At 41.4% G+C, this 16,731-nt stretch overlaps 1 protein-coding gene across 2 annotated transcripts in view; it reads left to right on the top strand.

The window, feature by feature from the left end:
- Positions 1-15,529, top strand: part of KCNG3 (potassium voltage-gated channel modifier subfamily G member 3) — a 47,119-nt gene extending 31,590 nt beyond the window's left edge. For both annotated transcript variants that reach the window (XM_036074886.2, XM_036074885.2), the window contains exon 2: positions 12,596-15,529. In XM_036074886.2, the coding sequence (XP_035930779.1) occupies positions 12,596-13,241 (646 nt within the window). In that variant the 3' untranslated portion in view covers positions 13,242-15,529. The remainder of the gene's footprint in view (positions 1-12,595) is intronic.
- Positions 15,530-16,731: the final 1,202 nt, after the last annotated feature.

Below are 16,731 nucleotides of genomic sequence, written 5' to 3'. Positions count from 1 at the left end.
CTCGATCCCAGGACTCCGGGACCATGACCTGAGCCGAAGGCAGTCGCTTAACCAACTGAGCCACCCAGGCGCCCCAAAATTGTATCTTTTAAAAAAAACTTCTTATTTTGAAATAAGTTTATACTCACAAGAGGTTGCAGAAATAGTGTAGAGAGTTCCAGTGTACCCTTCATTCGGCTTCCTCCAGTGATAACATCTTACATAACTATAGTTAAATGCTATCTGTAATTCATCTTTCTAGACCTCTCTGTGGCTCTGTAGAGTCTGGTATACAGTAGGTACTCATTAGCCTTATTGCGTGATGAATGAATTAATGTGCTCCATGGGCTTAGAACCACAGCCAAGTAATAGATTGTCATCCCATCCTTATTACTCCAGGACATTGGCTTGCCCTGGCTAGTACTGACCTGTCTCAGGAGACTCAGACCAAAGCCATGGACATTTCCTGACTCTCTTCATGAACATTTAGTTGACCCACCAGGCAGGGAGGACGAGAAAGGGTTCTAGAACTTATTTCAAAATAATACCTGAGGAGGGATATGGGTGCATGTGTGTGTGTGTATGTGTGTGTGTATGGAGGAATTAGCTATGAGCTGATGGTTGATGGGACTGGATATTTGGGGGTTCATAATACCATTCTGTCTTCTTTTGCATATTGAATGGGTCTCAATTCTTCATCTCAAAAGTTGCACACACACACACACACACACACACACACACACACACACTGCCACATTGCCAAAGCATTATAACCATTTCTTAGGTTTTAGAATCCATCTCTGTTAAGTCACACTAGCAAGACAGATCTCCTAGCAAGATACATACTACCTCAGGTTCTACCACAGTGCACTTAATTCATGTATTTGGGTTGAAAATGGAACTGATTATTATGCCTAAAGGAGAAGGGAAGGGTTATGGAAACACTCTGAAGTTTGATGGAGATCTACATAGGATGAGTTGCCTCCTGTCCTAGCAGAGCAGGTGGTGTGGTCCTTGGATGTACAGTCAAGGTCTTGGTTGTTCCTTTGTAGGAGGTCACTGGTCCCTCTTTATCTATAAAGAGAGAATGTGGATCTGGTGCCTGGATTGCTAAAACAGGACAGAGAGATGACAGAGAGAAGTGGTGCTGTGCAGTTAGGAGGTGGCGCCCCGTTTTACTCAGGCAGGGAGAGAACCACATGCTCCTCTTTGCTACTCTGGGAGTAAGTGGTCAGTGGGGGAATAGATCTAGCAGAATTACAGCAGCCCCTTAACTCCAAGTAGGGAGCCCAGTCTTGCATAGCCAATCCTCAACTCCCGGTGGCCTTTCTGTTTATCACTGTCCTTCTCCTGCCAGTATTCTAAAGAAATGGCCATCCAAACACAGGCATGAGTAAACACATAGTATCAAGTGGGGAACATAAAATAACAAGTATAGGGGCACCTGGGTGGCTCAGTCGGTTAAGCATCTGCCTTCCGCTCGGGTCATGATCCCAGGGTCCTGGGATCGAGCCCTGCATCGGGCTACCTGCTCAGTGGAAAGCATGCTTCTCCCTCATTCTCCCTCTGTGCTCTCTCTCTTTCTCTCTCATATAAATAAATAAGTCTTAAAAAATAAAATAACAAGTATACAATGATTACAGCAATAAGGAAATACATAAATCCCAGCCAAGATTCAGTGTAGTACATAACCAATGAGTATGTATTATCAGTCTGCCATTTGTGAGCTGTGGGGCATGAGCAAATGAGTTGTCTTTACTTCAGTTTCCTCTGTCATAAGTGGTGAAAATAACAAAACCTATTACATTTCGTTGTGAGAATTAAATTAATACATGTGAATTTAGAGAAAGATGCTTGGTACTTGAGTGGGTACAGAATCTGTTTGTATTTATTCTCATTATTGTTCTAGGTTGGAAGATAAAAAGATGTGAATGATACAGATTTTTTTTTTGAAGGTAATTAAAGTGCACAAGAAAAATCAAGATTTGTTTTTAAAATTCTGCTATTTTCCCCATTCAACTTACTATTTTTTTTTTAAAGATTTTATTTATTTATTTGACAGAGAGAGACACAGTGAGAGAGGGAACGCAAGCAGGGGGAGCGGGAGAGGGAGAAGCAGGCTCCCACTGAGCAGGGAGCCCGATGCGTGGCTCGATCCTAGGACCCTGGGATCATGACCTGAGCTGAAGGCAGACGCTTAACAACTGAGCCACCCAGGCACCCCTCAACTTACTATTATGGAGAAAACTCTTGTAAGGACATAAAAGACACTCTAGGTAATGTGGTGACATTGACGTGCAGTGTGTTGGAAATTTTTATTCCACCGTGTTATTCTTACACTGTATGTGCCTGTTAGAAATGTGATTGGAAAAAAAAAAAAGAGATGTGATTGGAAATGCCTTGTACATTTAGGCCTGAAAGCCTGGGGTAGGAAGCGTGTGACTTTTCCTTTTGTGGCATTCCTGGGGTCGTGCTGGTCAGTTCAAGCTGCTGACAACTCCATCATGGTGATTGCTCTTCTATTTGGGCATGCTTTATACTTTTTCTTAAATTTGTTATTAAATTGGGCAAATAATACACGCTCGTGGTAAAGCATTTAACGGTACAAAAGGGAATGAAGTAAAAAGTGAGTTTCTGTCCTGCATCAGGTTCCCAGGTTCCCTCCCTAGAGGCAGCAACTGGTGTTAATGGTTTCTTGAGTATTCTTCCAGAACATGTGTGTGCACACACACATTCACACAATCATAGCATAATTTATGTACTGTTCTGCACCCGTACGTCTTGAAGAATGTTTCACATCAAAACACAGTAATGCACCTTATTCCTTTTCTTACCCACGTAGTATAAGGTAGAGTCATAAAGTTGCCGATATCAATTTCATATGATTCAACCTAATAACTTTGGGAAATATATTTATATAGTCAATCTCCTATGCATAGATGTTTCTCTATCTTTTTTTATCCTTGTGTATTACAAGCAGTGGATCTCATTGTACAGTTCTTGTGTGAATATGAGGGTAAGTGTGTGGGGTAAACTCTTGCAGTGGATGGCTGGGTCTCATGTGCTGTATTAAGCTTGATATATCCTGCCAATTACTCTTTTAAATGGCTTTACCAATTTATGCTGCAGCCAGCAGTGTATGAGAATACAGGCAGAATTCTTGAAAGAAGAAAGAATGGAAGGCTAGAGCGTTCATCCTTGCCTTCTCTTTCTACTCAGGAAGGCACTGAACTGATCTCCTTTTGAGTGTGAAGGGAGGACTGTGAGCCCAGAGATGGTCTGTAACAACAATAATTATAGCCACAATCTGTTAAGAACTTATTATTATTTTTTTCACTTACTATTATTTTATATTATTTCATTTAATTCTTATGACAACCTAAGAGATAAGTTCTATTATTGTCACCATTTAACTGATGAAGAAAATTCAGGAGGAGAAATTAAATAGCTTATCCAAAGTTCCATGGTGAGTTACTAGTGGAAAGGGGTGGCCTGCCTCAAGATCCTGCTATCTTCCTCCCTGTGCTGTATAGTTTCATGTACAAAAGAAGGATATAGTATTTTTATTTTGGGTAAAAAATGACCAAAGTCTATTATCTTTACACACACACACACACACACACACACACACACACACGTCTTTAAGGAACTTATATTTCCTCTTTCCCCACCAAAACAATAAGGTTGATTTTTAAAATCCTATTCCAATTTAAAGATAATTTGAAGCTATTATGTCAAAAATATACCTGTACTTCCGTGTTTGTTGCCGCATTATTTACAATAGCCAAGACTTGGAAACCATGTAAGTGTCCATCGACAGATGAGTGAATGAGAATGTGGCGTGTATGTAATGGAATATTATTCATCCATATAAAGAAGGAAATCTTGCCATTTATGACAATATGAATGGACCTTGAGGGCATTTTGCTAAGTGAAATAGGTCAGACAAAGAAAGAGAAATACTGTATAATCTTACTTACAAGTGGAATCTAAAAAGAACCAAACTCAAAGATAGAGAGAACAGTTGCCAGAGGAGGCGCTAGGGATGGGAGAAATGTGAGTGAAGGTGTCAAAAGGTACAGACTTCCAGTTACAAGGTCAGTTGTTCTGTGGGGATGTAATGTACAGCATGGTGATTATAGCCAACCATCCTGTATTGTATATTTGAAAGTTGCTGATAAGTAGGTCTTAAAAGTTCTCATCACAAGGAAAAATATTTGTAACTATGTGAAGTGATGAATGTTAACTAAACTTATTGTGGCATTGTGTTGTATATCTAAAACTAATAAAGTGTTATATATCAGTAACATCACAATAAAACTGGAAGAAATAGAATAGAAAACAAATTTCATTTTATTTAATTAATTAATTTATTTATTTTAGAGATTTTATTTATTCATTAGAGGGAGCGAGAGAGAGCACACGAGCAGGGGGAGGAGCAAAGGGAGAGGGAGAAGCAGACTCCCCGCTGAGCTGGGAGCCTGACGTGGGGCTCGATCCCAGGACCTGGAGATCATGACATAAGTTGAAGGCAGACACTTAACCATCTGAGCCACCCAGTCGCCCCTAGAAAACAAATTTTAAAGATAATTTAATAGGAATAGTTATTGGGATTTGAATTAATATAGCATTTTCTTATGTCATATTCTTTTTCATTTCATTTTATTTTATTATTATTTAAAAAAAAATTTTGGAGAGGAAGAGCAGTGGGAAAGAGCAGAGGGAGAGAGAATTTTAAGCAGGCTCCAGGCCCAGTGCAGAGCCCCTTGTGGGGCTCGATCTCATGACCCTGAGATCATGACCTCAGCCGAAATCAAGAGTTGGACCCTTAACTGACTGAGCCACCCAGGTGTCCCTGTGCTATATTCTTACACATTGTGATATTATACTTATTTTTTTATAAAGATTTTATTTATTTATTTATTTATTTGACAGAGAGAGTGACAGTGAGAGAGGGAACACAAGCAGGAGGAGCGTGAGAGGGAGAAGCAGGCTTCCCGCGGAGCAGGGAGCCTGATGCGGGGCTCGATCCCAGGACCCTGGGACCATGACCTGAGCCGAAGGCAGACGCTTAACGACTGAGCCACCCAGGCGCCCCTATACTTATTTTTAATATAGTTTTGTTATAATTACATATGTATATATGTACATATATATGTACAAATGTGTTTACATGTATAAAATTTATAACATGCATGTAATAACTATTTCAGATGGTTTTCTGTTCTGTTGTATGTTTGTGTAGTTCATTCAGCTTCATCAGATCAATTATCTGGTAAAAATATTCAGTCTTTGGGGGCGCCTGGGTGGCTAAGTCGTTAAGCGTCTGCCTTCGGCTCAGGTCATGATCCCAGGGTCCTGGGATCGAGCCCCGCATCGGGCTCCCTGCTCCGCGGGAAACCTGCTTCTCCCTCTCCCACTCCCCCTGCTTGTGTTCCCTCTCTCGCTGTGTCTCTCTCTGTCAAATAAATAAATAAAATCTTAAAAAAAAAAAAGAAGTATATCAATAAAAAAAAGTTTTATTTATTGTAGAGAGAGAGCACATGAGTGGGAGGGGCAGAAGGAGGGGGAGAGAGGATCTCAAGCAGACCCCGCCCTAAGCGTGGAGCCCAACCTAAGGCTAGATCCCCAGACCCAGAGATCATGACCTGAGCCAAAACCAAGAGTCAGATGTTCAACCGACTGTGCCACACAGGCACCCCCCCCATTTTAACCTTTTTTTTTTTTTAAAGATTTTTATTTATTTATTGAGAGAGATAGTGATAGAGAGAGAGCATGAGAGGGGGAGAGTCAGAGGGAGAAGCAGACTCCCCGCTGAGCAAGGAGCCCGATGCGGGACTCGATCCCGGGACTCCAGGATCATGACCTGAGCCGAAGGCAGTCGCTTAAACAACTGAGCCACCCAGGCGCCCCCATTTTAACCATTTTTAAGGGTACACTTCAGTAACATTATAGGTATATTCACATCATTATGAAATGGATCTCCAGAACATTTTCATCCTGCGAATCTGTAACTATCTGCCTATTAAAAAACAACTCCTGTTTCTCCTCCCCTGCTAGTCCCCGGTAACCACCATTCGACTTTTTATTTCTATGAATTTGACTACTTTAGATAATCTCATAAAAGTGAAATCATATAGTATTTGTCTTTTTGTGGCTGGATTATTTCACTTAGCATAATGTACTCAAGGTTCATCTATTTTGTAGCATGTGACAGATTTCCTTCCTTTGTAATGCTGAATAATACTCCATTGTATGTATATACCACATTTGTTTATCCATTCATTGTTGATGGACCTTTGGGTTGCTTCCATCTCTTGGCTGTTATGAATAGCGCTGCTATGAACACAGGTGTGCAAATATCGCTTCTAGACCCTGCTTTCAAGTCTTTGGATATGTACCCTGAAGCAAGATTGCTGGATCATGTGGTAGTTCTATTTTTAATTTTTTTGAGGAGCCCCCCCTAATGATTTCCTTAGTGACTGCACCATTTTGTAATCCCACCAACAGTGACCAAAGGGTCCGATTTCACCATACCTCCACCAACACTTGTTATTTTTTTGTTTTTTTTTTAATAGTAGTCATCCTGATGGGTGTGAGGATACATCCTCATGGTTTTGATTTGCATTTCTCAGATGATTAGTGATGTTGAGCCTCTTTTCATATGCTTGTTGGCCATTATATATCATTTTTGAGAAATGTTTATCGAGCCCTTTGCTAAGTTTTTAATTAGGTTATTTGATTTTTTTTGTTGAGTTTTAGGAATTCTTCATATATCTTGGATGTTGACCCTTGATCCTTTATCAGATATATGATTTGCAAATAACTTCTCCCTTTCTATAGATTGCCTTTTCTGATTAAAAAAACATAAAATTAAAAAATTTTTTAAAGATTTATTTATTTATTGTAGAGAGAGAGAGAGAGAGCGCATGAGTGGGAAGGGCAGGAGAGGGAGAAAGAATCTCAAACAGACACTGCATTGAGCATGCAGTGATTTAAAGATTTATTTAGGGGTGCCTGGGTGGCTCAGTCTGTTGAGCGTCTGCCTTTGGCTCAGGTCATGATCCCAGGGTCCTGGGATCGAGTCCCACATCAGGCTCCTTGCTCAGCAGGGAGCCTGCTTCTCCCTCTGCCTGCCATTCCCCATTTGTGTGCGCTCTCTCTCTCTCTGACAAATAAAGTAAATAAAAATCTTTAAAAAAAAGAAACATCATTAAAAAAAGATTTATTTATTTGAGAGAGAGAGAGAGCGAGAGTGTGGGGGGTCGGGTGGTGGGGAGGAGCAGAGGGAGAAAGAAACGCAAGCAGATTCTGAGCTTAGCGTGGAGTTCATTGTGTGGTTCAATCTCACAACCCTGAGATCAGACCTGAGCAGAGACCAAGAGTTGGTGGATCAACAAAGTGGGCCACCCAGGCGCCCCTGTAGATTGCCTTTTCACTCTGCTCAGAGATTGAATCCTTTGACACACAAAAGTGTTTGAGTTTGATGTAGTCCCATTTGTCTATTTTTGCTTTTGGGGTCATACCCAAGAAATCACTGCCAAGTCCAATGTCATGAAGTTTTTTCCCTGTTTTCTTCAAGGAGTTTTATGGTTTGAGGTCTGTAATCCATTTTGAGTTAATTTTTGTATAAGGTTTCAGAAAAGGGTCCAACTGAATTTGATACCCTTTTGGATGGTGTGCTTCGGTAATCCCTTGAAGGTCCCAGAAGAACCTAAAAGCTTCTTGTGGCTGTGGAGTGGCTATCCCAGGCCCTTGAGTTCTTTCAAAGTCATTTACATTGTACTGGACAAACATCTGTGGGCACTTGCTAAGTGTCTGATGGGTCTGGGAAATGAGAGAAGGTAACAGAAATAAGGCGGGAAACTTCTGGGGTGATGTGAATGCTGTATATCTTGATAGGAGTTTGGATGATAGAGGTTATGCCTTTATCAAAACTCAGTGAATGCACACTTAAGGTTTGTGTATTTCATTGCATGTAAAGTTTACATCAAAAGAAAAAAATGAAAAAAATATTGAACTGTAGTTAATGATATGCATTTTGAAGTTTTTAGAGGCAAGTGCACTTTGTTCTTAAAAAAGAAAGATAGATTGGGGCGCCTGGGTGGTTCAGTCCGTTAAGCATCTGACTCTTGGTTTTGGCTCAGGTCATGATCTCAGGGTTGTGGGATTGAGCCCTGCGTTGGACTCCATGCTCTGCCCTTCTCTCCACTCGCACACGTGCATGCGCGCTCTCTCTCTCTCTCCAATAAATAAATAAATAAAATCTTAAAAAAAAATGAAACAAATACTGAACTCTAGTTAATGATATGCACTTTGAAGTTCTTAGAGGGAAGTGCACTTCCCTCTTTAAAAAAAAGATTAATAGATGGGTAGATAGGTGAATAGGTGATAAACAAGTATAAAATATAAATGTAAATGAATTTGGGGCGCCTGGGTGGCTCAGTTAGTTGGTTAAGCGACTGCCTTTGGCTCAGGTCATGATCCTGGAGTCCCGGGATCAAGTCCTGCATCGGGCTCCCTGGTTAGCAGGGAGTCCGCTTCTCTCTCTGACCCTCACCCCTCTCATTCTCTCTCTCTGTCATTCTCTCTCTCTCAAAAATAAATTAAAAATAAATTAAAAAAATGTAAATGAATTTGCTCCATGTTTGAAATTTTTCATAATAAAATGTTGATGGAAAAAGATGAGAAGATAGTACACAGGGAGACTTCCCTTTACCTCACACACCATAGTTACTGGCCTTGTATGTTTTTTCTAGCCTTTGTCCGGGTGGGAGGGCGAGGGGTAGAACTGTTTAGTACTAAAGGCATCTGCTCCCCCTTTGGAGCCTCTGGAAACCTCTGAGTCATTCCCGGATGTGCCTTCTATCACGAGGGATCCGTCGAGTGACCAATGGTAGCCAGCAATTGTGGTCCTCCGGCACCTACAGGAAGGAGCACATTTTACGGCATACCTCAGGGGACAATTATATGTAACCGAAACAAAAGTTTCATCAGGCTATACTCTGCACTCTGATATTTTCTATTCCAATTTCTGAAACGAATGTCAGTTTTGATCCATTAATGGGTTAAGAACTGACAGTTGAAAAAATGCTGCTCCAGCACGTAAACCATGGAGACCAAAAGATTGACATCTATCACTTAACATTCACAGCGAACGTTGCCATAAAAACCTTTAGCATTTTCAGATATTCCGTAGAACTTCAAAGCCCAAGAGACCCGGGTTTCGTTACACGTGCCACCGCAATCTCTCAGTTGTGTGACCTTGGCAAAGATGTTTAACTTCTTAACCTCAGTTCCATCATCTGGAAAATGGGGCTGTCAGGGGAAATACACACTTCATAGAGTTCTAGAAAAGGAAAGGACTAAATGAAGCGATATCCGTAAAGTGCTTTGCACAGTGCCCAATGGAAAGGCTTCAAGAAGTGGTAACTATTTTTATTAGCCATGAATTCATAGGCTTCTGTGTTTGGGCCTCGAAAGAAATCAGAATGGGCTTCCAAGGAATATGGTGTCCCTCCTATCTTCTCCTTTTTTTTTTTTAAAGATTTTATTTATTTATTTGACAGAGAGAGACACAGCGAGAGAGGGAACACAAGCAGGGGGAGTGGGAGAGGGAGAAGCAGGCTTCCCGCGGAGCAGGGAGCCCGATGCGGGGCTCGATCCCAGGACCTGAGCCGAAGGCGGAGGCTTCATGACTGAGCCACCCAGGCGCCCCCCCTCAGTATCTTCTTTCGTTCTCTTTTCCTGTTTGTTTTTGATAGAAGTAACCTTGGGGAGCCCCCGACTGTTGGCTATAGCCCTGAGTAAAACAGTACTCAGTTTTCTAGCAGTTGTCGGTGGTGGCTTTGGCAAGAATGCCATTTGGAAACCTGGGGCGTTTTGGCAGCCTTCGTCATGTTTGTTGTCGGAGACTGCCTTGGCAGAGTCCTAGGTGAAAGAGGGATGCCTGGGGCGTCTCACTGATTCATCCCTTTGGCATGGAATTCTGGATAAACTGCGTCTGACTTGGGGAGGGGGGTGGGCAGGAAGAGCCCAGAGGGCCTCATTACAGAGGTGTTTACCTCTTTGAAATTCCCTTACTGAGGGATTATTTGGATTTCCTCCTTTTTAATCTGAACAACTTTGGCTGCTGGTGGAAATAATTAGAACATGTTCTGGTATTTTTGGCACCATTAGAATTTCTGCTCTTCTTAATTGAATAGAGTCTTCGGGCTTTATTGCTGGGAGAGCCCTTACAGGATCAGTGCGAGTGCGCCGCCCGGCAGGCCCCTTCGAGCAGGCGCGGCAGCAGGCCTTGGGCACCGCTTGGCTGCGGGGCTCTCTCTCCAGGCTGGCTGGGGAGGAGACACAGCACTCTAGCTGGAGAAGCGGTGCACTTTAACCACAGCCAATCTAAGAAAATGAGGACCATCACTACTGTGTGCTGCTGCAATCCCTTTGGAGCGTGCATCGTACTGCTTACCATATAGACCCGTTTATTACCTAGGATAGCATCCAATTTAGAGGTCTCGGCAGCTTAATGCAACAAAGATGTATTTGTTGCTCACATATCTTGTCCAATCTGAGTCAGGGTGGGGAATGTCTGTCTCTCTGTACGGACACGCAAGGGCTTGGGCTGGTAGGGGCCCCAGCCATCTTGTAGCCGTCTAGGACACCTGCCTTCCAGGTTGCCATGGCAGGGAAGAGAATTAGCACTCACCCTTCTGTGCTTTTGCCCAGAAGTGATAGAGGTCATTTTGCTCATGGCTCATTGGTCTAAACTGGTCATATGACCCTGCCTACCTGCAGGGGGGCTGCAAATATGGGGGTACCTATGGAATAGTTGATGAGTGTTACCATGGAGAAGTCATATGTGGTATTCTATTTGCTAAAACTACATATTGGAAAAAAAATGCATCTTCTATTCTCTAGAACTACCAAGTTTCTTTACCCGCCCACTTTCCTAAGCCTCCAGATTCAAAGAGGCCATCATGGCGGCCGCTCTTACTGATGGCCTGGTGGGGACAGGGCAGCTGTGGCCAACCACAGGGTAATGGCATTCGTGAGCAGAGCAGCGGATAATACAGTAGAGGAATAGTGGGGGCAGCGTGGCTTCATGCTGACTTGGTGTGGTTACTTTGTGTGGTAGGCTGAAAAACACTCCCCGTTTTGCCCCAAACATATCAGGTCCTAATCCCTGGAACCAGCAGGTGTTACTTATATGGCAGAAGGCGTTTTGCAGATGTGATTAAATTAAGGATCTTGAGATGAGGGGGTTATCCTGGCTTAGCCCAGTGGGCCCTAAATGCTATCACATGTATCCTCATAAGAAGGAAGCAGAGGGATCTGACACTGTGACGGAAGAGGAGGCGGAGACTGGAGGGATAGAGTGACAAGCCAAAGAATGCCCACAGCCCCCAGAAACTGGAAGAGGCAAGGAGTGGATTCTCCCCTGGAGCCCCTGAAGGGATTGTGGCCCAGGAACTGGCGAACAGGGCAAGAGCAAGAATTTTCTTTCTATACTCTCTTTTTTCATCTTTTAAATTTAAACCGTGTGAATGTACTACCTATTCAGTAAATAAAATTAACCTTTACAGCCCTGCCAACCCTATAGTAGGGGAACATGGTTCAATTTATTTATTCAAGGCTTTATTTATATAAAGGCTTCCAAAGCAGTGTGCTGAGATTTAATTTCCTCAGCCTTGGGGAGTGCAGGCAAGGGCCAGGGGAGCCAGAGCCCCCCGGGTTGCTGTCTTCGACTTCAAGAATACTACCCCTTGCTGCCAGGGTGCTATGTAAATATTTTTATTTCCAACGCGTGCAGTGATGTGGAAAGGTTGGTCAATACAGCTCTAGGAGAAATGTGGCCTTATATTTTAAAATACATGTCACATAAAAATAGCTATGGAAAACAAACCAACCAACCGGTTGGGTCCTTGCGGAAGAATCTAGTGATTATTTCACTCCAGTGCAGGAGCCCTCAGCCTTTTTTCCATGGTGACCCTTGCGATGAGGGTGGTCATGACCTGGCGCAGTCCCAGTGAGGCTACTGGCGCTCCTGCCAAACCCCCAAACTAGCTCAGCTTCCGTGTTTCCCACAGGAGCCCACAGGAAAAGAAAGCAGTGTAACATGTTAGGAAATGATCTTGAGTTCACTCTTATTTACCAAGAACTAACTCATTGAAAACTTGGGTATGTCCACCATCTGTCAGAACAGTCATTCTGACCTGCCTCATAACTGACATCACAGTGGGGACCGCTGTCCTCACAGTGTAAGGAACATTTCATATTGTGGCTAGCTGCATGGAAGGTCATTTTAAAACACCAAGTAAGAGATCAATTTCCTAAAAGATTAGTGACAGGCAAAAAAAAAAAAAAAAAAAAAATACTTGGTGGTATTACATGCAGTATATAAATAGAAACTTGATCAATTCAATTTTCATTTGAACTGTAATCTTTGTTGTTCTGTCGTGTCCTGGTGGGTCTGATGATGTTGGTAATGCTGTCTGTTCTTTATGTTTTCTGGAAAAAGTAACTGAAGTCGTTTGTCGGTGTAGTACTATCTGAAGATATCTAAGAGCTATTAAAATGCTTAAAAATAAAATGATCAATTCTTCTTTTGTTCTCTTGACAGGATAATTGAAGCTATCTGCATAGGTTGGTTCACTGCAGAGTGCATCGTGAGGTTCATCGTCTCCAAAAACAAGTGTGAGTTTGTCAAGAGACCCCTGAACATCATTGATTTACTGGCAATCACACCGTATTACATCTCCGTGTTAATGACAGTGTTTACGGGCGAGAACTCTCAACTCCAGAGGGCTGGAGTCACCTTGAGGGTGCTTAGAATGATGAGGATTTTTTGGGTGATTAAGCTTGCCCGTCACTTCATTGGTCTCCAGACGCTTGGTTTGACTCTCAAACGATGTTACCGAGAGATGGTTATGTTACTCGTCTTCATTTGTGTTGCCATGGCAATCTTTAGTGCACTTTCTCAGCTTCTTGAACATGGGTTGGACCTGGAAACATCCAACAAGGACTTCGCCAGCATCCCTGCTGCCTGCTGGTGGGTGATTATCTCTATGACTACAGTTGGCTATGGAGATATGTATCCTATCACCATGCCTGGAAGAATTCTTGGAGGAGTTTGTGTTGTCAGTGGGATTGTTCTCTTGGCGTTACCTATCACTTTTATCTACCATAGCTTCGTGCAGTGTTATCATGAGCTCAAGTTTAGATCAGCTAGATATAGTAGAAGCCTCTCTGCTGAGTTCCTCAATTAATGCATTGCAAATCGATTCTTACGTGCACTTTGATAGAAAGAGTTGATGCTACTTCCTATTCATCATGCGTTTCTTGCTGGGTGAGCACTACAGTGGTACTGTCATCATGTTGGTAGGGTAAAAATTATCCTTCCCAGCTGAAGGGATGAAAAAATTTCCTTATAATGGAGTAAACAGGATTGACACTTCAAAGGAAAAGTAATAACTCCTAGAATAAATTTTAGGATCTTATTTTATTTAGGCTTGTCTCCTCCTTGCCTTGAACAATTACACTTTTTGTGTTTGTTTTAAAGTATATTATTTGAACATTTTAAAACTGAAAGGTACTATTTTCCAAATGTTTTTCCGTCTTATGAATTCAGAAGAAGCTTGGAAGTTACAGTGTTTTTTGTTGGAGAGTAACATTTTCATTTCTAAATGTTTTATAATCTCTCATATCAATGTCAGAAGTATCCTGGAAACATATGTCACACGCAGGAACTGTTTAACAAATACTTTAAAAATTTGGCCAAATTTTAAACTGTATAATGGAGCTAGATAACAAGCAAGGATAGTATTTGAAAAACTTTTCCAGCATATTTCTCAATTCCCTGATTTATTTTTGTTTCTATTATTCACCTTATCATATAGCTTCATGGAAGCTTGAGCATGTTTTCTTTTTTCCATTTTGGTTTTCTTTTATCTCTTTACTGAAATGACTCAACAGAGTATTTCAGAATGAGGAGAGCTTGTATTGTTTAGCATTTTATTGGAGTTCATTTTACTTGAATTCATTGCTGTTACTAGGTGATAATTGTCCTAACATTCAGATGTCCAAACAAGAATATTTCCAACATAAAAATGGTAATAGAGATAGTTTGATATTACAACCCATATTTATCTTCTTCTGCTCTTAATTTTTTTCCATGGGTTTAATAAGACTTACCAGATGAAAGGATGTTTATGTAGCCTTTTTATACCAAAGTCATACTTAGATGTTGTCACTGGATTATCATAAAAAGAGAAATTAAATATTTCCTTACTCTTGGTTGCTATGTAGCTAAGCCAATTTTAAGCCAGCTAAAAACAATGAATATAGGGGCGCCTGGGTGGCTCAGTCGTTGGGCGTCTGCCTTCGGCTCAGGTCATGATCCCAAGGTCCTGGGATCAAGCCCCGCATCAGGCTCCCTGCTCTGCGGGAAGCCTGCTTCTCCCTCTCCCACTCCCCCTGCTTGTGTTCCCTCTCTTGCTGTGTCTCTCTCTGTCAAATAAATAAATAAAAATCTTAAAAAAAAAAAAAAACAATGAATATATAATTGTTTGATCTGAGCTTCACCATTTTGAATTGCAGCTACACCGAAACTTCTTATATCAATATTGAACAATATGCCACATTAATCTGGGTAGATTATTAGGACTAGATAATATAAAACTGATGACTATTTAGTACTAAATTTTAGCAATATGAATTAAGATTTTGCTTTGTTAACCAGTTGCCATAAAGAAGTCGGTAGATAAACACAAAAAATTAAAGTTATAGATTCACAAATAGTTTAATGTTGTACACTGTAATTTAATGGGAGTGTAGAGGGTCGGTAGAGAAGGGATGGGACCTGGATATATTTATTGAAGAACAGAAATGTTCCTTTGAAGAATAATAGCCATCATCTAGTTCAGACCTCAGTTAGTACAGGTAGACAATCAGGGTAAGAGAGGATATGACTGTGGAGGAATTAGGGCCAAAACCTGGGTCACTAGAAACCTACCTACCTGGCCCAGCAGCTTCCCTTTTTTTTTTTTTTTTTTTTTTTTTAAGATTATTTATTTGAGAAAGAGAGAGAGAGGGAGCACGAGTGTGGGGGGGTGGAGGTGGGGTTGGGAGGGGCTGAGGGAGAGGGAGAGAGAGAATCTTAAGAAGACTCTGTGCTGAGCCTGGAGCCTCTCACAGCCCTGAGATCAGGACCTGAGCCGAAACCAAGAGTCAGAAGCTTAACTGACTCAACCACCCAGGCGCCCCACCCAGCAGCTTATTCTCAACAAACATCTGGGGTTTGAGAAAAGCCTCGAGAAGCCACACTTCTTTGCCATTGCCATTGCTGGGGTAATAATAGCAAAACTGTTCCTTTTCCGTGATATTTTGGCCATTAAAAGAATCTCACCTCATCTTTTTTACTACTCTACACTGGTATGCTACTTATTATATGCTCAAAATAAATTCTGTTATTTATTGTATATTTATTGTATTTTAATATATTTGAAATAAATGGCATGGATTTATTTTTTTCTTACCTGTTTTGATTAAGGCTTTGCGATTCATGCAAATAATATGCAGATGTTAGCATCCCCATATTACTAATAAAAATATGGTAGCCATCCATTTTGCTGGCACTGGGAAGCCTTCATGGGAATATGTCTTATGTTCCCAAGTAAATTATAACTATCTCGAGGGCTGAGACCCACTTTTCTTGCACACACCTTCATATCCGCACAATGTGTGTGACAGATTTGAGCACAGGCTGTTGTTGACTGATTTGGGGGGAGAAATTTCTGTGTGAAGAGGCACGGAGAAGCACACAGCCAAATGTATACTTGTGGAGCCCCGCATGTGGACACACACAGACTTCGAGGCTGCCCTTAAGTGACGAGAAATCTCTTGTTGGTGATGCCAGACTAAGGACTTCTAATGACTAATTCTAATAACAGCTCTGCTACCCATTTACTAAATATGATGATGAGAAATGATAGGATAGTTCATTCATGAGTTAAAAAAATATATTGTGGATGTTGTCATTTTCTAGGAACAGAGGCATTTTTCTTACAACTTTCCCTGAATGTTACTGCCTTAAAAAAGTCACTTAGTTGGACTTTTTTTTTTTTTCTTTTGAAAGAGAGAGAAAGAGAACGCGAGATGAGGAGAGGCAGAGGGAGAGGGAGAGAGAATCTTAAGCAGGCTCCGCACCCAGTGCGGAGCCCGACACAGGGCTCAATCTCACGACCCTGAGATCATGACCTGAGCTGAAATCAAGAATTGGATGCTTAACTGACTGCCCTAGGACTATTTTTTTAGTTGCGCTTTTAGACATTTCTCATAATTCCATCTTCATGGCACAAACACTTTCATCAGGATCTCTATGAGTACCAGTGAGTCAGATATCATCCTAAGTTATTAGGATGCCCAATGAGGAAAGAGGAAGCCCAAACCTTTGTTCTGATTTTACCACACGTGAGATTGTGACTTAATCTTCCATATAACTTGTCTTGTATCCTCTAAATTGGTGTTTTTTCAGATTAAAGATATAAATTACAGCATACATTTAAAAGTGAACATTCTCTTAACTCAAGGCCTTATTTATCTCTTTCTTTTATGGCTCTATTGTTATTGTGGGTTGCTAGTTGAAACTAGCGTTTGCATTTGCTTTGCTTTTGGGTTTTGTAGTTACTTGTAACCACACATTTGTGAGTTCTCCCTTTCTTAAAAATGTAGAAATATATTCTTCCACAGTGGCTGTCA

Source organism: Halichoerus grypus, chromosome 10, assembly GCF_964656455.1.
Source record: "Halichoerus grypus chromosome 10, mHalGry1.hap1.1, whole genome shotgun sequence".
Taxonomy (NCBI): Eukaryota; Metazoa; Chordata; class Mammalia; order Carnivora; family Phocidae; genus Halichoerus; species Halichoerus grypus.
This window is presented reverse-complemented; position numbering and strand designations above follow the sequence as displayed.